This window comes from Mus pahari, chromosome 7, assembly GCF_900095145.1.
Source record: "Mus pahari chromosome 7, PAHARI_EIJ_v1.1, whole genome shotgun sequence".
Taxonomy (NCBI): Eukaryota; Metazoa; Chordata; class Mammalia; order Rodentia; family Muridae; genus Mus; species Mus pahari.
This window is the reverse complement of record NC_034596.1, coordinates 65,568,232-65,592,812: the sequence shown is the minus strand read 5'-3', so window position 1 is coordinate 65,592,812 and position 24,581 is coordinate 65,568,232. Positions and strand designations below refer to the sequence as shown.

Below are 24,581 nucleotides of genomic sequence, written 5' to 3'. Positions count from 1 at the left end.
AACAAGACAGGGCTATAGGATATAGTGTGAGGAATCCAGAGCATCATGAAGTGGTAACAGTATGGTTTCTATAAGACAAAACATCCTCTATCTGTATTAGGCAGGCGCTCTAAAGGAACAGGACCAAAGGAATGTGTATATACATGTGCAGATAGATATACTGCTTATAAAACGGAGTTCTCTGGATTGGCTTACACGATGGACATCCCAACAATGGTTGTCTGTGTGTTAGAAAGGCAAGAACCAGAGATCCCAGCAGTCCCCAGTTAGCACTGAAAACTCACAAGTACTCATTCCTGGAGTCACTGGTACTGGGTCCCTCTTGATAGGCCAAACATACTGGCTTCTGAAGCCTACAGGGGAGAGCAGCAACAGCCATAGACCCACTCGTTCACAAAGAAGGCAAGCTGGTATCACATGGAGTCTCAGCCCTTTCCCTGGACATCTTAATCCTGGCTGCCCTTGAAGGACTGCACAGCCCACCTCAAGGGTGAGGTCCACTCCCCATCACTCTCTCACATGTTCATCTTCTCCAGAAATGCTCCCATAGACACACAAGTGTGTTTTTATCAGCTACAGACACTTCCTAATCCACTCAAGTTGACAACCCAACCAACCATTATTGCAAAACCATTTTTGACCAAGCTACAGTCTCAAAAAATCTTCTTGATAGGATGGGAAGAGCCTAAAGCCAAAAAACCCCCACTGGTTCTGCCTCTTTAGTGGTGTGACCTCATACATCTCTCCTTTATGGTCTTTGGCCAGCTGACATCTAAAAATGGTTGGAACCCTTTCAGCCCCCAAGTTTGCTTGTGTTGTCTCCTCATGCCCCAGTGGCATTATTTAAAACTATAGGAAAAGCCACAACAAACACTAGCGTTCTCATTCTGTAAGGTTGTACCTAACAGAAATGTGTTAACTAGCCTCACTGTAAAGTTCTCTGAAGGACAGATGCTCACTGTATTCCATGCCCTCTTAGGCTTCTAATAAAAGGCAGTTGTACATAAATAATAATACAAAGCAAAGCTCTAAGGGGATTTGCGAGGATACGGAATTAAGTCATTATTTTTACATCCTAGTCTTGGGTTCTGCCCTTTATAACTTCTCTTGCACTATTTTTAGCATCTTTATAACACCGGCTTTTGAAATTCTGAGACTTGTAAGAGTTTTTCCTGTAAAAAGCAGTAACAGTAGAGACACAGTGAAATTTAGATAAGGACAGGACAATGGGCTGGGGATGGTTGGATGTCCTTTGTAGCTTCCACCCTAATGAACTGTGACAGTGGCCCACTCCCTCATAGCTGTGTGTGCTATTTAATTTTTAAGCTGTTTCTGGGATCAGAGAGGGGCAACAACTTACTAACTATTGATCCAGTTTGTAATGGCAGTGGATCACCGTGGTTTTGTGGTGTAGGTGCTGCAGGGCATGGTGCCAACATGCTCTAGAGATGTTGGCTTCCTTGGATACACCTTGCCCCGGGTTTCTGTTGTGGAGTGAATGTTAGCGTCATGCAAGAGGCCCACTGCGAATGCCCTTCCTCTGTTGATGGCCGGGAGAGCTGTTTAGAAAAGCCAGCTCAGCTCGGGAAACAGGAAGAGGTATTGTTTCTGGCAGGTGGGGTTTTCTGTCCCAGAACTTGAATTCGTGGGCTGTCCCATCCCCGTTAACTGTAGTTGTTTTCCTTATATGTTCAGAAAGCCATACATGTAAAAACCTTGCCCTTTCCTTCATTTATCAAGCATGCAGCAGGGCGAGTTCCTTGGACACTGGGCTAGATCCTGATTTACAGCATGCAGAGGTATTGAGCCAAGCTCTGGAGTCCGGCCCGCTGTCTGTACTTGGTCTTTAGCACATATACCTAAAGAAGCTTGCCTGCATCTTCGCTTTGGCCAAGATAAAACATAAGCACTTTTCTTCTGATGTTAGTAGCAGGAGGATTGCAAGGACCAGAAGTTTTCTCCAGATCACCATCACCAAAATCAACCATACAAGTGTGAATTAGAATGTTAACTATATCTGCACGTGGTGGTGCACACCTGTAATCTCAGCATGTGTGTGTGGGGGGGTGGGGGTGGCGTGGTCAGGGTCACAAGTTCAAGGTCAACCTGGCCTATAAAGTGAGATCCTGACTTAAATGGGGAAAAAAAAAAAGCAGGTATTTGCAAGTCATAAAATTGGAAGCACCCGTGCCTGCTGGTGGTCAGGTAAAATGTTCACACCTTTGCCGTGAGCTGTAATGATGCTCTTGGCGGATCAGTGCGTGTCTCTCTGAGATTTTATATAGTGTAAATGATCATGTGCATAGAAGGAAGAATGCTCACTTTGGATCCTGTGTGTGTGTGTGTATGTAGCGGAGTAAAAAATGTTGGCAGTGTGTCAGTAGGCAAATTGTGGCTTATGTGTGTAATTAGAGGCTAAGCAGTTATTAAAATGCCATAGAGGGTTTGTTAGGAAAATTTTACTAAAAATAAAAGGCAACCTTGTCAAAAGCTGTGTGGTGTTCTACAAATACTCGTGCTACTTAAAGTTAGTAAATAGGGTGCTGAGAATCACAATGAAGTAGTGTGCTTGGGACTAGTGTATTTTATTTCAGTTGCAGTGAGTGTGTAAGAAATGCTCCCACCCAGGGAACACAAAGGACATGAGAATCTTGGAGGTTTGTTCATCTCTCTCACAGCAGCTAACAGGGGAGAGACCGTTATGGCGAGATCCAGCTCAGGTCAGCTCCGGTTTCTGTACATTCGCCACTAGTCTGACATGTTAGAAGAAACAAGACTGAGGAAATCCGCTGTGTTTTGAAGGTTGGGACACTTCCTGGCTCCGCTCCTCCAGGTGCCCACTGCTGGGCACATCGTCTTACTCTCGTGGCTTTGGGCTGTCACCGGCTCCACAGCAGCCTGGGTACAGTGACAGAATCATAGAGAGTCCTCACACTCCTGTTTCTGGTGGGCTAGAGGACAGGGTGGAGCTCTTGTGACGGAGCTGCTACACACGACCATGACCTTGCTCCATGGCATCGTTAAGGAGGAAAGGAAGCCTTCGTGAGGTTTAGGACTCCTAACCTCAAGACCCTGATGGAGTAACCTGCTCCAGGTCCATTTGGCCTATGTTTTCCCGATGAAGTCCCGATGGATGCTCTAGAAAGTACAGTTGAAAATGGATAGGAAATTCTAACGTGCAAAGGTGGTTTTAGAAAAATGTGACTGTGGCCATTATTAAATTAGAAGCTGGGGGCTGGAGGGATGGCTCAGCAGTTAAGAGCACTGGCTGCTCTTCCAGAGGTCCTGAGTTCAATTCCCAGCAACCACATGGTGGCTCACAACCATCTATAGTGAGATTTGGTGCCCTCTTCTGGCCTGCAGGCATACATGCAGGAGGAACGCCGTATACATAATAAATAAATCTCTTTTTTAAAAAAAATTAAATTAGAAGCTGCAGACAGTATGAGTCACGTACAGCATAGGAGAAAAGGCACCGTGAAAGGCTGTGCCCAAGAAGTCCCTTGAAGGTGATGCTTTGAGCTGAGTCTTGAGGGTTCAGTCGGGGGGGAATGTGACCCACAAAGTGATGGCAAATGCGGCATAGCCTCACGGGTCAGCCAGTCAGCCCTCCCAGCAAAGGCTGGGACACACTGCCATTGTTCCTGGTTCAGACCTTTTCCTGTCCACTGATTCCTGACTCCTCTAAATCGGAAATAGACAACAGAACTGGTCCAGTCAGCCCAGGGCATTGCCACCCCCACATCTGCCTGCCCGTCTGTCTGTCTGTCTAGCTTGGTTGCTCTTGGATTCTAGCTGTTTGCTTTGCTCGTATTTAGACTCAGATGTGGTCCTACACTTCCCAAAGCCTTCTTACCTTGGGATGGGGCAGGGTTGGGGTGGTGTGATGATGCAGGTCAGACCATGCAGTTAGGGACTGTACAACGGGACCTCCTGTCCTCTTACACTGCGTGACAGCCTTCCCAAGAAAGCCTTGTGTGTGGGTTTTGTCTTGAGATTTGCACACAGCTTATTCTTTTTCGACTTCTGAGTTGGGTTCGGGCACCCTGCAAGCAGAACAAGCTCACACTTTGAAGGACCTCAAGTGGCGTCCCCTCCCCTTCCGGAGTCTTTGAAAGAGGAGTGTGAGGACTCTGTGATCCTGTCGTTGTACCCAGAGAGGGCTTGATAAAGACCCCTGAGCAGATGCACCTGGTGTGGAAACACCACCAGAGAGGTATAATCACAGATGGACCGAGGTGCTAGTGTTCCCTGTAATACTGGCCATGGTGTCCTCGGCTCACTAAAGGGTCAGAAAGGGAGACCGGAAGCAAGGGTCTGCAGGAGCCAGTCCAGAAAGAGAATGTTGGTGCCATAATGGCCGGCCGTTCTTCTCCACCCTTGGAAAAAGTCTGAGACTATCCTGAGAAGTTTGATAAGAGGTCTGTCACACCCTTCAGTGGACATGAGGTAACCCCTCCGATGTCCCGGTGGGTACTGAAGGAGTCTGTCTCACACGGAAGGCAGCCCTGAGGGTCTGCTTGGGTTCTGTGTGGTGTGCTTTGGTGTCTCTTAGGTCCTGAGCTTGTGTTTGTACTGAGGAAGTTTTGCATGATGAAGTCATGGTGAGACTTGGGTAACCACCCAGGCTCCCCGCAGGGCTCTGCGCTCTCTGCTTTAACCAGCCATGCAATGGATTTGAGATATCGAGAACAAGGGGGCAGTCTTAGGAGGGCGAGAAAGTGAGGCAGGCACAGGGCGATTCCTCCTGCACCCCGAGGCTGGGAGGAGATGGGGAAGGAGTCGGGGTGATTTGTCTTGTTCCTCTGCCTGCCATCGCGGCCCATCCACTCAGGCCACCATTGTCTGTGGCACTCACTGTATTTCCATTTTAGCTTTTCCAGGCCCTTTGCTCACGCCATAATGCGCCTGTCACAGCTCTGAAGTGTCTCTTCTTGGAACAGATGAGCTATGGAATAAAGGCACATCTGTGCTTTGACCTTCTAAGAGGAAAAGAAAGAAATGGTTTTCTCTCTTTCTTACCTTTTGAATTCCCCACTTACATCTCCTTTTTTCTACCTGCTCTGTGGAGCTGGTGAGTTCCCTCACTTGCTCTAGCATCTTGAGAGAATTGAATCCAGGTTTCTTTATAGTCCTCTATTTCTAACCAGGTGTTTGGTTTATGGAGTAAAACAGATATCTAAATTAGGCCACGTAGGACTGCCTCAAAGCCATGTTCTGGATCTAAGCTTTTCCAGGCTGGAAGAGACCCCCTCCTGGAGATCAGGCTTGCCTGCTTTTCTTTTCTTGACACTTATTTTTACTTAATTATCTTCTTTCATCATAATTGATTCATTTAGTGAGTGACGTGTGTCTATTCCTGGGTGCGTGCACATGCGCATGGAGGCCCGAGATAGTCATTGAGGTCTTCCCCTAATACTCCCACCTAAGTTTTTTTTTTTTTTTTTTTTTTTCTTGAGCAGGGGAAAGAATCTCTTGTTGAACCTGAGCTTTCCCTTTAGAGGGGTGTGGCTCCAAAATGAGGCTGGCTGACCAGCTAAGCCACAGTCTTCCACCAAGAGCTGGGATTATAGGTCCAGCTCTGATGCTGGTGTTGATGCGGGTGTTGATGCGGGTGCTGATGTGGGTGCTGATGCGGGTGCTGAGGACGCTAACTCAGGCCCTATGCCCATACAGCAGCAGGTATTTTGCCAAATGAGCTGTTTTCCCAACTCGTTCCCCACCCCCACCCTGTTTTATTTTTATGCTTGATACCAGCTAGTAGAAATGGGCGAGAAGAGAAAATGACTCGTGAATATCCTTTGCAGGAGTGAGCCGCCCGAGACAGGGCAGTCTTTCATGCCTCATTTTGTGAGTCTCCTTGGAACTCTGGCCTGTGATGAGGAAGCCCTGTGATAGAAACAGTTTCATTTCCCCATAAACCAAAGAACCCCATATGATCCAGCATCAGTTAAACTGTTCCAGAATGAAACTCGAAGAAACAGTTGCTTCTGGGTACACTCGGAAAGTAAATCCACTTTTCCCCAGGGTGGCAGTTTCTTCCATTAGGTGTGATAAGGTTAGACACTGCATTCTTCAACTCCAGTGAGTTTCTAAACTTCCCATGGTGGCCTTCTGCTTGGATGGCTCCTGCTCCTGCTCCTGGGAAGCCCTGTTGAGATGGCCGGGGAGATTCATACTCTGCAAATGCTCTCCACAGCAACAGCTGTTGACCATGAATGTCCTCTCTGGACTTCTCACTTTTGGGGTCTCTCCTTCCCTCATACAAACTCCTTGATGCTGATGTTCTCAGAAGGATGGGGGGGGGTGTGAGCACATGATGCTAAGAGGTAGCCATTTCTAACTGCTGTGGCGGTCCTAATTTTTATTGTTCACATGGATGGTTCTAGAAACTCTGACAAGGAAGCCTTAATAATGCACCTTTCTTTTGTGCATGCTAACATCTTCATTCTAGTAAGATTTTTGTAGGAACTGGAAACAACACACACACACACTGGCTGATTATATATGTGTGTGTGGTGTATATACATATATGTAATATAGAAGATATTAACTTAAATTTTGCTTACAAATGGTTATTATATTAAAATGTAATTTAAGAGACTTTAAAGTTCCTGAGACAAACAAACAAAAAAGTAACCTCCAAATCTACAATATTCCCCTTGGTTGTCAATTGGCCTCCTTTTTTGCATAGAAGAACTGTTTAGATTCCACCAACACTCCCTACTCTGGGATGGAGAGTTGACAGTACATAGCCAGGGGCCACTTCTGCTGCAGATAAGCTTAGGATGCCATCCCGGGGGAGTCTGTGGATTCTGTCGCCTTCTTTTCTTTTCTTTTCTTTTCTTTTCTTTTCTTTTCTTTTCTTTTCTTTTCTTTTCTTTTCTTTTCTCCCCCTTTTGGAAGCAGTGCAGAACACAGTAAGAACTCCTCTGCCAGTGATATCCCCAGACAAACCCTATTCACATACTTGGAAAGTCGTGGGTTTTAATGGTTTCCCTTAAGTCCCCTCTAAGCCCTCCTAGTCACTAGTGATGTATCCTGTTATCTGGCACTAAAATTTAAGACCATCTAATAAATTAAGGATGCTTCTGCATTGCTTCTTGTCTGACCAGCATCTGTGGGTGTCAGCTGCCAGCAAGTAGCTCGAGTGTCTGTCCCGTTCCTGGGTCCCCACAGACTGACACATTCACTTCTGAAGAAAGGTACCTTCAAGTCTGCATGCTATTCTCAACATAAACTCTGTGTACTTAAGCCCTTCCTGTAAGAGAACTGCTCGAGCTAATAAAATGACTTGGCTGGGACTTACAAAGAGCTGCATATTAATCGCTGGAAATTGCATAGCTATCATAAATACTTCACTCCTAGCTTTCCTGAGCATTTCAGAATGCTGCGCCTACATCTGTGAGCATCACAGAATCTGAGTTTGTGCCCAAGGAGGTTGCATGGGGGAAGGTGGCCAGGTAAACAGGGTCATCTGTCCTCCCAGGGATGCTGACGTCAGAGTCCACCAATCCAATCCTTCCATGGACGATAAAGGGGTTTTGTCCCTTCAGACTTGCCCTGATGATATATGTATACACCTCAATTAAAACACTTGTGTCTGAGTTCTGAAATGTGCTTAGACCATGTGTTCAAACAGGACCCAGGGAGTGTGTCCTCCAGAGAGTCAGTGTGTCTGTACAGACAGACAATAAGAGAACAAATCATTGCCCCTCTTACCTTTTTTTAATAGACTATTTGATTGCCCTGATACTATGCAAATGCTTACAAAGCTTAAGGATGACCCTGGAGTGGAGTATTTATCGTTATTGCTTCAAAGCATTCAGAGTAGAGAGAGTGAGCTGGTGGAGGTGGCATGGACGAGGTGATGCTCTGACTGTGGTAGAGGTGGTGGTTGTAGACATGGCGCTTGGTGGGTGGGTTGGCAGCAGTGCGGGTGAAACTGGTAGGTGCTGATCCATTCCAGAACACACCAGAGTTCTTCAGAGTTGGAGAAGACTCTACCCTGGGCACGTCCCCTTTGGTTTACACACCACCGATGTTGAAAACAGAGGAAGCGCTGTACATCATGTTTCTTTACTGTGGCTCTCTGCTCACGATTTTATCCCACAGCTTTATATATACTTCACCATTTTTATAAATGCGATCTCGAGGCCAGCTTCCGCAGACTTGAGTAGCTGCCCTCAATTGACTAGAACTCTCGGTGTCAGTTTCATATCTGTGTTGCTCTGCTTGTCTGGTAGATCAGAACGTGGAACAGTTAACCAGGGGACCCTTGAGGTAAGGGAGGGTGTTTCCCTCTGAGTTCTGAAATGTGCTTAGACTGTTGTGCTCCCTCAGACTCTTCAGAACCATACAGGGCCCAGGCCTTCCTGCAAGGTGTCTCTTGGCTAAATTTTTTTTTTCCTGTCTACTTCTTTTGCCCTCTGACAGTTAAAAGCCACCAGCTTACTAAACAGATGACCTGGATCAACGCTGTACATCCTTTTTGATAGGGAGTTCCCTTTAGCCCCAGCTGCCCTGACCTTACTGTGTAACTAAGGATGACCCCTTTGGGTCTTCCTGCTTCTACTTCCTAAGTTCATAGGCATGAACACCATGTCTAGTTCAAACTCCATCCCCGGCCCTCGTGATCTTATTACTTAGCTTTTGAATCAGCTTCCTCTCTGCCATCATAGTTTCTATAACTTGCAGATACGTAGAAGCAGATACTTAGGACCTTCAGAAGTAGAAACTGCTCCACATCTGACCCGAGGACTCATATGCGCCCACGGCCACCACAGCTGGCCCACGGGGCTGGTTTATTTGGAGGATCCTACGAGAGGCTGTACCCCACATGGCTTGGGGCTACCTCTCACGTTATGTGGCCTTCACTCTTGTCTCTTTGTCCAGACTGCTCCCCAGAAGCTCAGCCCAAATACGTTAGAGGTGGGAAGCGTTATGGACGAAGATCGCTGCCCGAGTTCCAAGAGTCTGGGGAAGAGATGGAGGAGGTGACAGTGCTTGAGCCACTAGAGGAAGAAGCGAGGCCGGCACACATCCCAGATGGGGACTGCGGCGAGGTAAGGCGCTCAGTCACGGTCACAAGACGATCACAGTCACAGGCGCAGTCATCGATCCATCATGGGCATGAGCCCTGGGTAGCATGAGACAGAAGTTAGGCATTCACAGTGCCACAGGCTCCACTCAGATATGGCCCCCCCTTGCTGGCTTTCCTCTCCTGCCTCTTGGACACAGATGCCTACCTTCCAGTTTTGTCTCAGTGTTCAGGAAATTGATTTGTCTGTGCTTTGTTTATATGTGCTTACCTAGATTTCAGGTATTTCTATATTGTCTTCTATTCTGAAAGCTCTCCTTGCAATTGTTATCTTTTCCCTGCTGTGGCACTTTTAATTTAATTAAAAAAAAAATTTTTTTTAATGATTTTAAAAAGCTAACCAAGGACTCAGCAGGCAAGAACCACATACCTAAATAAGCTTGAAGACCTGGGTTCAAATCCCTAGAACCCGTGTAAAAAGCTGGGTGTGGCTGACACATGGCACCCAGCTTGGGAGTGGGGATAGAAACAAGGAGATCCATGGCAGGGGTGGTAGAGGGGTAGGGAGGAAGTTGGAGGACTGGAGACAATATTGCCGGGGCTTGCTGGTTGCTAGTTCCTGTTTTAAGGGAATAAGACGGAGAATGCTAAGACAAAGCACACAACATCCTCTTCTGGTCTCAACACAGGCATGGGTACAGGCATCCATGGACACACATGAGCACACACACTACCCACACAGACATCTCACACACCTGTAGACAGATTTTTTAAAAGTTTAAATCTTTCATTATCTCCAACCTCAAACCATGAAGAACTCCCATGACAGAAGGACGGAAGTCTTGTGTTTCTAAATTTTTGTTTTATTTTAAGGTTTATTTTTATATTCTTGAATGTCTTGCCTGCTTTGATATATGTGCACCATATACATACATGCCTATTGCCTGCGGAGGTCAGAAGATGGCATCAAATCCTCTAGAACTGGATTTGTAGATGGTTGTGAGCCGCCATGGAGGTGCCTGGGACTTGAACTTGGGCCCTCTGCAAAGCAGCCAGTGCACTTAACCACAGAGCCATCTCCTCAGCTTCAAGCTTTGATGCTTTAAAATCCCCTGCACTTTAATGTTTCGGGACTTAACACATGGTTCAAACACATGGTTATTGCTTCAAAGTGTGGGTTAGGGGTGCTTCCACAGTATGTGGCAGTTCCCAGCACTCTTCCCTGGACCTGTCACACCCAGGGGCAGCTCACACACNGACTCCCCATCTTCCCTGGACCTGTCACACCCAGGGGCAGCTCACACACTGACTCCCCATCTTCCCTGGACCTGTCACACCCAGGGGCAGCTCACACACTGACTCCCCATCTTCCNTGGNCCTGTCANACCCAGGGNCAGCTCACACANTGACTCCCCATCTTCCCTGGACCTGTCACACCCAGGGGCAGCTCACACACTGACTCCCCATCTTCCTTGGGCCTGTCACACCCAGGGGCAGCTCACACACTGACTCCCCATCTTCCCTGGGCCTGTCATACCCAGGGGCAGCTCACACACCGACTCCCCATCTTCCCTGGGCCTGTCATACCCAGGGGCAGCTCACACACTGACTCCCCATCTTCCCTGGACCTGTCACACCCAGGGGCGGCAGCTCACACACTGACTCCCCATCTTCCCTGGTACCCCTCTTTTCACTCTGCACACCACTGTAATCTGTCAGTAAAGAAGAAGCGGTAACATTTTCTTTAGTCTTTCTTTCTGGCTCATTTGCCAAGATCCCATTTATAGAACATGATCAAGAATGCCTTGCTGAGCGAACTCTAAATAATTTCTTGCAAATCTCAGCTCAGATTGGAGCTGTAAATATTCCAGACACGAATATGAGCTGGAAAAGAGACAAAGTACCTCCACTTTCTGGACGGGTCTGCAGACTGCAAGCTGACTGTGTGCATGCGTGCGTGTGTGCATGGGTGGGTGGGTGGGTGGGTGTTTGAGCATGTGTCTGTGTGAGCATGTGAATTCATGGTTGCCTAGCATCCCCGTTACTAAAATTTATAGGAGACTTGCTTCCAAGGATGTCCTTAGCAATCAAACATCTGTCCTCAATATCCTGAACACCTGCAAACCCAAAGGGAACAAGGAAATTCCCCACAGGAAATAGAGCTGCCAATAAATACTGAGAAGTAAAGAAGGAGAACACATTCATTCATATTCATATTCTCTCTCTCTCTCTCTCTCTCTCTCTCTCTCTCTCTCTCTCTCTCTCTCTCTCCCCTCCCTCCCTCCCTCTCTCCCTTTACCTCTCAAAAAAGGAAAAGAAAAATCAAATGATACTTAACCTGTTCCCTAGAAATGACAGTTCAGTGGCAGAAATATAAGGAAAAGAAAAATAACTAGAAGAGAGACAGAGAGCTTACAAAATGGAGTAAGAATAATGTGGGTGGCATGTGGCCACGAAATTTAGAGAAGATGAGCGTGGCCTGGGGCCCCCTGGTGACCCGGGCAGGTTAGCCTAGGGCAGGGATGCTGGCTACCCCATGCTCAGTTCAGTGGTCCCTTCCTTTCTTGGTCCCTCTGCAACATTCACACCGGGACCTTTGCTTAGGCAAACACACAACTTACATGCAAAGCCACATTACACAGACACCACATTACACAGACAGTTTTAAGAGGGCAAGGATCTGCATACGTTATGCAGTTGAATATTCATAGCACCGTGTTTTTCCTTGCTGTTGGAGGGGGTGTCCTGTTACTATGTAAAATCTGTTTCATCGTGAGTCTGGGCGATATGAAATTTAATTGGGATATATATCTTAAAAAGGAGTCGGGACACTTTAGGAGGTAAGCTTAATTATCCGAAGACCCTTTTTAAGTCTAGTGTCTTATCTCTTGAACTGGTCTCAAGATATTATTACATGGTGCCAAGAAACGCAATAATTGTTTATTTTTGACACAGTAGTTTCTACTTACACTCCAGGGATAGATACCCAGAGAGCTCCTGAGCAGAGTCAGTCCTTCCTGGCGATGTATTTCGTGCCCCTTGTTAGCTCAGTTACCAACTTGCTGGGTAGCTTCTTTACTCTACTGGAGTTACTGTGTTTAAAAATGAGCCTTTGGCTTTATGCATAAGTAAACATGAGGTGAAGCCTGAGGCAGGAGAAACCTTGCCGATGGTAAAGGATGTTATAGAGCGATCATCTCACCCTCAGTGTGCTACAGCTTCCTGCAGATGCTCCAGAAACCTCAGCTAGGACCTCTGAACACCACAGTCAGAATCTGCCCTGTGCATCACCCTCTAAAAGAGCTGTAGGCAGAGGCCGGGGCAGGGTCCTGCCTCTGGTATCTGCTCCCAGAGACTCTCCAGACCGTCACAGTCTGCTGCATCCCACATCAAAGCACCCACGGGGGACCAGATGACCCGCCTTTGCCTCGCCTCTTGAGATTGTCACAGCTACTTCCTGCCCCCAAAATAAGCTGAGTGGGTCCTGCCGTTTTTGGGTTTTAGTACCATAGCTGAACCCAAATCTTGGTCCTGCTAAAAAGCGATCTACCACTCGGCCACTAATCCTGTCACTTTTCAAAGCAGCTCTCTCTTCAGGTTTTGGATGTTCCTGGTTAGCTGCGACCCTGCCCAAGGGCAGACCGTCCTGTGGTGTGGTTTTACAAGCATGTCAGTCTCCTGTCCACATAGTATCTCTGTTTGCTGTCTCGCTTTAGCCTCAGCTACCTGTCCAAGAGGCTCGTCCTGGAGTCATCATCCTTTCTACAGACGCTGTTCATGCCTCTGAGGGGTGAGGAGGTGAAGGTATCTTCCTATTTGGTGGAGGGACTTCTCCCTGCCTGACTAGGGAGTCTGAATCTCAAATCTGTACTGTGCTGCATTCATCTCTGTCTCTTCTCTTTCTCTTTCTCTTTCTCTTTCTCTTTCTCTTCTCTTTTTCTTTTAAGATTTATTCATTTATTTCATGTATGTGAGTACATTGTAACATCAGATCCCATTACAGATGGTTGTGAGTCACCAAGTGGTAGCTGGGAATTGAACTCGGGTCCTCTGGAAGAGCAGTCAGTGCTCTTAACTATGGAGTGCTCTCTCCAGCCCCTCTGTCTCCTTTCTTCTCACCTGAGAACCTGATATTTCAAGTCTTTGGAGGTGTTGAGAATCTATTCTCTGGGGCCTTACTCCATCATGGAGCTACCTGGCAATATCAAAGGAGAAGTCACAGGGGCGGGAGGCATGGAGACAGACTTCTTAGGTTTGCAAGACAGAGACACTTTGCCAGCTTTGTAGGTCTGCTGTTTCTCCTGCTTTCAACAGGTCTGATTTTTTTTTTTTCCCTTCCCCAAAGTGGCTTCAGAGTTTCTCGATGGAGACAATAAAAAAATCAAAACCTGTTATCAGGAGTTGAGCCAAGGGTGGCCTGGCTGTGTTCCCTAATGGGAAACTAATTTTAGCTCCAGGTTGAGTCAAATCCTGGTTTTACTGAGGTCCTGTGGAGGTGTGGGTTACTGGCAGGATGGAACAGTGTCCCTCTCACCTATCAAAGCTGCCCCCGTTAGGATCTCACCCTCTCAGGACAAAATGAGCAAACTGTAACTGAAAAGGTAAAGTAAGAGCCATCTCTCCCCTCTGGGGTTCTCCAGTCAAAGGGGAGGCTGCTGCAGTCTCTCACTTCTGCCTAAAGACTCAATTCCAGGCTCCAGGGTGGTATAGTTCACAGTGTCTTTTTTTTTTTTTTTTTTTTTGATACAAAGCCCTCTCCCACCCTAACAATTGATAACTCTCAAAGGTAATTCTCTGCACTTTACCTGTAACTCCACCTTTTTGCTGACACTCATGGGAATGTTCACAAATGTAGACAAGTGTGTGCCAGGTCATTGGAGAGATTGCTGTGAAGCATCTACATTTATTCTTAATATAAGCCCCATGTGACGTTTCAGGCTTCACTAGCCACCAGCAACTTGGATAGTCCCTGCTTGCATGTCATGAGCCCTGGGTGAGGGCCAGCATGGCCATGGGTTATAGCTGCTCTGCTTCCCATTGTACGGAGTGTATGAGAGATGGCGTGGCAGTTACAAGAACCGACTGCTCTTCCAGAAGACCCAGGTTCAATTCCTAGCACCCTCATGGTAACACACTACTGTCTGTGAGCCAACACCCTTGCATAGACACACATGCAGGCAAAACACCAAAACACATGAAATAAAAGAAATAAACTTTGCCACAACTTTGGTCATACTTGACTTTTGATTCTGTTTGCCTGTGTTCAAGTCCCAAGAAACTGTAAACATTTTCATCATCTCTAGCCCTTTCCCCTCCCTTGAGCTTTTATCAGGCAGCTTTTATTTGATTCTTTCCTGCTGAAAGCAAAGACGTCTAACCCAGCTGTTAAGCGTGTCTTCCCTACCGAGTGCGGTTTACAAGGCAATGGAGCCGTTCTGTAGTTTGTTGAGACCTCTGTGAATTCTGCAGTGCTGTGTAAGTCCTTCAGAAAGTCCTTCATCTGGAAAGCCGAGCATACAAGGTGCCAATTGGCAGGCCAGGTAGAGTCCACCAGCAGCCGTGATGTGCCTGGCCTCCGATTTAATGTGTTTATCTGGCAGTTGGATGGATCCCTTGGGAGTCTGACCTCTCCTTGGCTGCGATCGAAAGGGATGGCGATTTTTCTTTTTTTATGGGATGGATCACTTTCACCCAGGTCAATTCAGGAGGACATTCTACTCTCCAGTGAATCACAGCCAACAAAGGGCACATTCTTGGTCCCAGCCGAAGGTGTGACCGACAAGGGGGTTGGAGTTGACATTGTTTGTCCTCAAGTAAAAAACAGAAGTGAGACTTCAGGATTTTAAGAGTACATTTTTATCCCTTTTGATGAATAGCTACTAAAGAACCTTGGGGTTCAGGCCCTTGTTTTGTTACAGGTAGCTAGGAGGGGGAAAAAACCCCACACATTTTAATTGTATCCTCTGTTCTTCAGGCTTGGTAGAAAAGTTTGTGTAATTAATACAACTGGGGCAGGGCCACTTTGCTTTCTGGCCTAGTTGAAGAACAGGGCATAGCTTGTTAACCGTTTCCCTCTACAGGGAATAAATTGGGTCTATAAGATCCTTATCAAGAACAAGGGGATTTCAACAATTATTTCTTCATCTGTAGACAATGATAATGTAAGTCAAAACCACTGGCTCACACGCTGCGGCTCAGTGAGAACCCGAGAGGAGAGTTAAATCTGACGGGCACATTGGCCCGAGGATGCTCGGTGACGTCCAGGCTCTGGGTTGGGTCTGTGCAGGTGAGAGCCTGGGGTGGTCCTGGGTTAGCCCTGCCGCCCTGCAAAACAAAACCCTAAAACAGAAAAACCGATCCTGCTGCTCACATCAATTCAAACTGCTTTGAAACGTCTGAGATCGACGCCGTCCCTTAGGTTATCTCCACATATGGGTAACTTGGTGTTGAAACAGTGACGTTTTCCATTGTGTGGGTTAATGTTTAATTGTGGCACACACTTTTTTTTTTTATATAGTAACTGAGCGCTTCTCAGGCCTTTAATAGTTGAAACACACATACATACACACACACACACACACACACATTTCTTTTTCGTTATCCCCTTTATATCCTTGTCCATCATTCCCCTCATTGAGGGATGACGTCCTCAGGACAGACGCTTGGTTAATGGTATTCCATCTTCCCTTCATGTGCCTTCAGTGTTGTCAGGTTACGTGGCTACTCCAGTATGGGATTGTAGATCCCTTGAGTGTGACCTAAGACCTCGGAATCCTCTTTAAAGATAACAAGATGTTCTTGTTCTCACAAGACTTGCAGACCTTGGTGCCTGAATTTCACCAAGATGTTGTCCCTTAAAGTCCATCTCTAGGGGCCGGGGAGGTGGTTCAGTGGTTACAAATACTGGCTGCTCTTTCCCCTGGCCTGCGTTCAATTCGTAGCATCCACATGGCAGCTTACAAGTGTCTGTAACTCCGGTGCTAGGGCAAATCTAAACCGAGCTAACGGCACTGTAAGGACTGTAGCCCCTTCCAGCCACACTCTTAAGTGTCTTCCATAGAGAAGTTGCTTACTACCCATTCAGCGGCTGAAGAGACTAGAAGTATAAGAACTGCCCGTTCTACTTAGAGACCCTGTCTCGGGGGCAGTGTTTGTCTAGATTTAGGTTTAATCTAAAGTGCCTCAAAAGGAGTGGGGAGACTCCCCCCCCACCCCCACCCCCGCTTTCAGGACTTGGGGATCCAGCAACGCCCAGCCTTACTAAGGAAGAGGCTGACACTGCACGTATCTTTGCATTGGCAGTACTTGAAGGCTTTTTGGCAGTCCGTGATTGTGCGTGCATTTTAAAACCACACATTAGTTCCCGTTATCCTCAGCTCTCACTTGCAGCATTTAATTGCCTTTAGAGATGAAGGCACCAATTTGCATTCCACTCCAGTAGCTCCTCCCTGAGAGGAGGACAGAGAGACTGGAAGCCCGGGGCTGTCAGATTCTCCACTGTCTTAGCCTCCCTCTCCTGAATCCCGGGAAGCGTGTCCCCGCAGAAACAAAAGCAGACCCCCCCCCCCAGGCACATTCAGCTTCCGATACTCAGCTCAGAGTGCAGCTTTCTAAACATTTAAGACTGACCCAACACTCAGCGGGTGCTGTGTTCTGAATCCTATGTATGCTACCTAAACAGATTTCTGGTTCTCTTCAGAGCTTTGCTAAATATGTCCCCCCCCCCCTTTAAAGGCGCTTCGTCGATCCAGGAAACTGTTGTTCTTCCTCTGGCATTTCAAAATGAATGTGCCACAGTCTCCTGGGCTGCAGAGATCAACCCACCAACCTCTGTCTCTCAGCAGAATAGCCTCGTGTATGCCCATAATCACTTAATTAGCCATACATTCTGTAGGGTGCAAAGGTCTTAGCAGGAGCAGATGGCTGGTGGAGGCAGGGCCCACGCAGTCCGAAGGCTGCGCATGCTGGCTCCACTTTGGGTCTAGAAGCTGGGATCCAGGAGCCTCTGGCCATCTGCTGTGCAGTCATCCTCCGAAGCAGGTGTCTCTCCAAAGAAAGCATTCCTGAAATTGAGGCAGCCTGTGTGGCTGATGTGTCCAGGGTACCTCAGCCAGCTGTAAAGCAATTAAGCTGGCTACAATGGCCAGTGTGACATTAAGATGTGTGGCCCTCGGGAAGGACATCCTTTGTCTAACTGAGAAGGGAGAGGGCCACTTGCTGCGGTAGCCATTTGGGAGCAAAGCAACCTCTGACCCATTCTTTTGTATCTGCCCTGTAAATAAGAAATGACAGGGTCACCCTTGCCAGATGTACCATCCAGGGACCTCTGTGGAGTGGAAGGTCCTGGGAGACCGTCACCCCACATTGACTCCCAGTTGATTGCTACATCACAATTACCATACCACACCTGTCCCTCCTTGCCCTCCATCCCCAGTCTTCTTAAGTCATAGTTGGCAATGACTGTATTATTTATAGTCATGAAGATGTTTTATATCCGAGAATATTTTGTTAGATGAATACAGTATGAACTGAGTGGATCAAGTCAGTTCACTTGTCTGAGCCATAGTTGCTAATCTCTCCCAGGTTATTCCTAAAGCTGAGGTAGGACCGTGCTGTTCTTTCTCTGTCCTCGTCCTGCCTTGAGCATCCGAGTAGCAGAGAGAATAACTAATAGCTACTTCATTTAGTTAGAAGCAGGGGCCTCCCAAGGAGCACTTAGCCCTTGGTACTGGCCATGGCTTCCCAGTATGAAGCCTGCATTCACAGTTGCTATGACTTAGCTCGAGGGAACTGAGGCATGCAGAAGTTACGTGATCTGACCATGATGCCCATGCCACCAAGGGACAACACACCTCAGTGGTCCAACTTTGGAGTTCCTGGCAGAAGTGTTATTCTGGAAGAAGCAATAGCCAGAGTTGGATGTCTTTAAGACACATACCTCCCCCCCAGGTCCCGCTCACAGGGTGGTGTGCGGCTCCCAGTTTGTAGGTGAAATACCTTCCTGAGCCGTAACAGGAGTGAACAGAGAACACAGGCTCTGCTCACTTTTTATCCTCTCTATGGCTTTGACTCCCACATTCTGAGTGACTGAGGTGTGCAGAAAGATGCACTGACAACAGCTCCTTCACAAAGTGCGCACACCCACCCACTCAGAGGACCCCTGGCTTCACGGGGACCACTGGCAGTCTCTTCTGGTGAATCCAGCGCTGCGACAGCATCCAACCTTTGTGATTCTCTGCTCCTGCCCTTCTGAGACTTTCCTGATTACCCTTTCCAGGGTAATCAGGGGTGAGCCTGTGTCTAGAGGCTACCAGCCAACTCTCACTTCTGCATTGTTACCATCAGCAATTAAAGGACCCTGTGTCAGTAGCTGAATGACCTAATCCCTCAACCCTCCTAAACTGCCCCTCCCCCATCTTTTTAATTGCACTCGCTGGCTCCGGGCAGCAAGAAATGAAAATAAATGAAGTGTGAATGAATCGAATCTTCCCTTACCCGTCCCACCCCCTCCAAAATTGCAATTTAATAACAAACATTCAGCTTTTATGTGCTTCTCTCCCTCTTAAAGGGACAGATGCTTCCTTTAGACTCGGGAGAGGCCGAGCTGCTGCCATGTTAGGGCGAGGGACTGCAGTCTCCAGCGGAGGTGGCCTCGCGATGACAGAGCACTTGGGCTGAGTTTATCACTTCCCCCAGGATGACCCCAACGCCATCAGAGTTTAGTGCTGGGGAGACGGTCACCCCAGAGTTCAGCTCTGCTTGTTATCCCTCGCCCTGCCCACCCATTATTTTGAGGTTATGAGAAACCATTCCTGCTAAGCGATGCCTGGGGTTGAAAAGCCATGGCTGTTTTAGGCTACTGATTAATTATTTGCTAGTGTGAATTGTGCATAATGATGGATTTCATTTCAGACATGTGCACACACATATACACTGTGTTTTTATTATGTTCACCGCTGATCCCCTTCCTGTTCCTAACTACCCTCCTCTTCTACTTAATTCAGGTTGTTTGTAGGAGTTACTTATTGGAGAATAGACAACTGACCAGTGGCTGGCTATACCACTGAAGAAAATGGCTTCCCCACCTGAAATAACCATTAACTTCCCTGAGTAAAGTCTCAGGGAAGGATGGGGCCTTATGAGCCCCTCCCCAATTCATGACAGAATATTGAAGGTCTCAAGACGAGTCTTGTGTGACCGATCTTATGAAACTGACCAGAGATCCTGAGAGTGCCAGCACTGTGCCCACAGCATGCCCAGTGTGGGACTCTTAGGGACTGTTCTTTGGGATGGTTTGGTCCTCACAGCAGGTCTTAACCGAGGGTCTCTGATCGCGTCCCATGCTCTGCTGAGCTCAGGAGACATCCCTCGCGTTTGCCTGCCTAAGCAGCGTTGGCTTCCCTCCAAGCCCGCACCCAGCACCTCGTGCTGCAGAGGGCAGCTTACCAAAGGGAGAGACCCGGAGACACTGCAGTTAAGTTAGTGAGGACTCGCTGGAAAGGAACAGCGAGAGTTGTATCTATCTATGCATCCTGCAGAAGATCATTTATAACAGTAGATGAAATACAAATGTCCTCTTATAGACCCTCAACTAAAATGTCTCTTGTTTTTATTATCTGTTCTGTCTGGCTGTATAAATATTTGTTGCCAGCAATAATCACAGCGCAGATCACATTTTTGTTATGGTCTTTCATTTAAGGTTCGCTAAAATGCTTTCCCATGGTCCTACATGGTTTTTAAATTCCTTTTAATGACTGTATTATGTCGTACCATTGTGCTTTATGACACACTGTTGAATATCTAGATTGTTTTAAACACATTATTATTATAAACATGCCACAGCATATATATTTGTGTACATGGTGCGCTCTCTCTCTCTCTCTCTCTCTCTCCCATTTTCTTTTATTCATTCACTTTGCATCCCTCTTCCCGATCACCCCTCCCCCAATCCTCCCCTACCTCCTCTCTCTTTTTTTAATTGCCTTTAGATAGCAAGTAAATTTATTGAAGAGTGAATACTTTTATTTTTATATATAAAGCCATTTTCATTATAAAAATAATACCCATGAACATTGCGGCCAGTCACATGTGCACAGGCCTGCCTGCTTCAGACTGTCGTCTTGGTGGGAGAGATAACTTAAATACTTAGATAATTCAATCACAACAGTTCAGTAATGAAGATAATGAGCCCCCGGTTTTAGTTCCGGTGACCTTGTGTGGTGTTGAATGAACAGTACCGTGGTGAGTTGCCATCTGTGTAGTGTGCATCCCTGCGGGAGCTCAGTAGTTGGAGACCTGTTCTTGCAGAGAACACCCTCCACCCCAATGTCACTTCAGTTCCCAGCGTCCATGTCAGGCTGCTCATCACTGCCTGCAATTCTAACTCCAGGAGATCCGACCCCTTCTTCAGACCTCACACATTTATATCTGACACGGATACACATGAACATATAATTTTTTAAAAATCCCCCTTAAAAAAAAATGTACAGATGCTTGCAGAGGTATACCCAAATGAATGGTTTAATTCTGAATACAGAGGTGGAAAGAATTCCACAAGTTTAACATGTATTGCATACACATGTGCAGTACAAAATTAACAGGACTTCATAGTCGCATGTGTGGGGCACAGTGCTAAACACTTTGCCCTCCTCTAAGTAAATTCCTACTACGTTATTCCCATTTTACACATAAACTAAGGCCAAGAGGTCAAACAACATACGTAAAGTTAACTCTATCAGTAAGTGGGGATTCAGTACCAGGCAGCCCAGCTCCAAATCTGTGCAGTGGCTTCCATGCTGGACCATGAGTTAGGGGTGAGAGATAGGGAAAGAAGTGAGAAATCTCAGACAGCGATGGATGAGTGAAGGCTGTAGCACCCCTACTGTAGACTCATGACACACTGGGAACTATGGGAGAGCATTTTCATCCCTCAAAGGCTTTGCTCACTGTTTTAACAAGCGTGGGGAGATACAAGCAAGCATGAGAAACCACGCATACCCCGCCACCTTACGAACTGTTGCTGAAGATGTTCTGAAGTTGTATGTTGCTGCTTCGTTTTTGTTCCAAGATGCTCTGTGCCCGCTGAGGCTCTTTAAAGTTTGAGCCCAACGAGACCACTTTTCTTCCCTTTGCCCCAGTGGTGTTCATTGTTTAAAAAGTGAAGAACAACTCATGTTTAATAGTTTCATTTGGACCAGTGGTTCTGAGGTCATAAACTCCATTTAATATGTTATAGGTGAGATGCTGAGTAATGAATTTGCATGATTTCCGATGCCAAAGTATGGTGAGCACTTGGCTCAGACTGTTAGAAGCTGGGATGCTCTTATCAGTGGGCCTCTGTGGATTTAAAGTCTTATATAGAATAGCAGTTTAGTTCTGATCAGAAACGGTAGTTGAGGAGATCCCTGGAGGATTGTTGACGGCCAATCACCTCTGCTTCACCAGGCCACACACATCTTGAAGTTTAGAGCGCTATCTTTATCTAGAAATTCTGGACAAGTGAGGTAATGAAATTATTACCCCAAGGAGACACAGAGAAATCACCTGGGCCCTGGGCCCAGCCATTCCCTGTCCGTTTGGCACTTTGAGTTAGCTTTAGCCATCTTGAGACATGACGTTTGGCTGTCTCCAGTTCAGCAGAGTCTGTCTGGGGATTTCACTTGGAGGTTTCAGCTTAGCTGAGTCCATGACTCTTAAGCATCCCTAAGGACTAAGGAGCTGTGAGTTGTAGTAGGCACTTGCCTCTCCTTGAAGAGGAGATGACTACCGTGAATGTAATGGTTGATGTTGTCAACTTGATGAAATCTGGATTCCCTTGGAGGCAGGGCTCTGAGCATGCCAATGAGGGATCATCTAGATTAGGTTAAGTAAAGTGAGGTGAGCCATGTTAACGGTGGGCGGTGCCATCCCATGAGCTGGAGACCTAGACCGAGCAAAGAGAAGGTTACTAGCATGAATGGAAGGAAGAATCCATTGCTCTCTGCTTCCTGACTGGGGACACAGTGTGCCTAGCTGTCTCCGGTGTCAAACTCTCCCTTCCGTGAGGGACTGCGTCCCTGAGAACTGTAAATTGAAGCAGACCCTTCCATCCTCCTGTCGCTCCTGTCAGGTACCTGGAGCACTGAATGAGTGTGGGGTGGGGGTGGAGGAGACATGCCAAGTTAGCCTGAGGCACGGGAAGTCATGTCATCGTGAACTACTGAAAGACTGTTTGGTGTGAGCATTTTTTTGTACTGCACACCATCTGCCGTGAGGAATCCAGGCTCTGCAGACTGGAGTTAATTAGGCCCATCTTCCTGTTGTGTTTATTTCAGGAGTCTAAGAAACCAACTAGCGTCATACAGTTTAACTATCCCAGTGAATGGGCCGGTTATTTGGTATAAAAGGCAACTTTATTCATAAAATCCCTCTCTCTCTCTCTCTCTCTCTCTCTCTCTCTCTCTCTCTCTCTCTCTCTCTCCTGTCCCTCTCTCCCTCTGCCCCCCCCTCTCTCTCACACACACACACACATTTTTCCCCTTTTAGTACTTTATTATTTTCGGTCTGTGTACAAAGACCTAGTGTTCATTTCTATATGTCATGCTCTGCTTCTGTTTGCTCCCTCACTGTTCTCAGATAGTCCAATCTACCCATGGGTGTTATGAAGTCCAGGCTGACCCAAAACTCCTAGTCCCTATCCTTCTGCCTCCCGGGTGCTAGTGTCTCTAGACAAGGACTGCCACACCTGTGGATTAGAGTTAAGTTGTCTTCTCAGCAGGACTTCCTTCACTGGTGTAGATCCTCCCTGTGGGACAGGAGCAACAGGCAGCTTGCTTGAGAGACCCAAGCCATTTGCAGGAGAACCAAAGCTACACATTATAACTGGCCCAGGGAAGATTGATACAGAACTTGGCCAGTGGAGCAAGGCTGGATTTGTTCCTGACTTGTGATGAGAGGGAGGTTACCAGTACAAAAACCACATGCTCTGGCCTCGTAGGAACCTCACTCAGAACTTACCATGCTAAGGGGTCTAGTTCAATTAAATTCCATTGTGGTCAGTGAAGCTTACTACCAGCACAGTGTGTTGAATTCAGCTTTCTGATCTACCTGTGGGACTGCATCTGTATTTGCTCTTATTGACAGGGGCACCCGACCCGTTCTTATTTCAGCAATTATTAAGGACTCCCGTTCTCTTTGTCTGTGGTTCTGATCACCCTCAGGACTCAGTTCATCCATTGCTGCTGTTAGGACATTAACTGTCACCTTCCCAGTGTTATGTGTCATTCTCAGTCATCATTCTGTCTTGCCTCCTTTTTTCTGGTCCCCATGTCTTCATTGGCATATGAACGTTAGTGAGATTATAATATAATTACATTTCTCCCTCCCCCATTTTGTGATCCAAGTCTTCCCATATACCCCTCCTAGATCTCTTTCAAATTCATGGCCCCCTTTTTCATTAATTATTGTTACATGCATATCTTGGTATATATACATAGTTTTTATAAAGACTGAGAAGGTTATATTTGGAATATCTATATAAGTATTACGTGTGTGTGTGTCTCTGTGTGTGTGTCTGTGTATGTGTGTGTCTGTGTGAGTGTGTGTAATTCTTTGTGTAGGGTTGAGGCATGTCCATTAGTGTCCTCTGTGTCCAACTCATGTTTAAGTGGTCATGTTGGTGAGACTTCACAAGTGTAGCTCCTGACGTTACTAGAAGACGCAATCTCACAGTAAACTCCCTGATCCTCTGGCCCTTACAATCTTTCTGTCTTCTCTTCTATATATGTCCTTTATTGGACAAGAAATAAGTGTGTGCTGCTCTTGTGTGTGTTTCCAAGATGTGACATGAAGGTGATCACTCAGCACATACCCACTGAAGAACAAATTTGTAAATTTGGATTCACATTTGGTGAACTCTACATATTCCATTTAGGCTGGTTTAATGGGTTCTAATGGGTTCTGTTGTTGGATAAGTAACCTTAAAAATGACAAGAGAACTCCCTAGTGTCGTGCAAAGACAGCCCCTTGTGATGGTGAAGTTGGCAAAGATCAGTCTATTTCAAACCTCTGGATTGGTGGTCTGGTTAACTGAAAAGAGTCCATTCTGACTCAAAGGCTAAAGTCATACGTCTAGCCCACATGGTGACTTGAGAGCTAGAGAGAAATATGGTCCAGAGGCTGGGTTCAAATGTATACTAATTGTCTGTTGCCTTCTCTAGCACTGGAAGACACAACGCAGTGAGGAGTATGAAGCAGAAGGTAAGCGATTGCAGTGGGGTTGGGGGGGACCTCTGAGGAGGGAAAGCCCTGGCTGCCAAGGCTAAGGCACTCTGCACTGCTTTCCTCCTTCTTGCACTAGAAGGAAGCGATGTGCTAAGACTAGGACCAAGGGCAACAGAAAAAGAAAATCATTTCCAAGTGACACTTCACACTCTTCAAACCCTATTAACACTGTAGCAAAGATGGCAGCGACTATGTAGCAGTTCAGGTATAGAGGACAACTGTAGTGCAGACTGTCAAAATATATACATATATATATATATATATATATATATATATATAT

General features: G+C 46.7%; 1 protein-coding gene across 1 annotated transcript in view; it reads left to right on the top strand.

Moving 5' to 3' along the window:
• Positions 1-24,581, top strand: part of Nin (ninein) — a 105,731-nt gene that overhangs the window by 24,460 nt on the left and 56,690 nt on the right. Inside the window, exons 4-5 of the mRNA XM_029540541.1 lie at positions 8,896-9,065; positions 24,238-24,277. Of these exons, the coding sequence (XP_029396401.1) occupies positions 8,896-9,065; positions 24,238-24,277 (210 nt within the window). The remainder of the gene's footprint in view (positions 1-8,895; positions 9,066-24,237; positions 24,278-24,581) is intronic.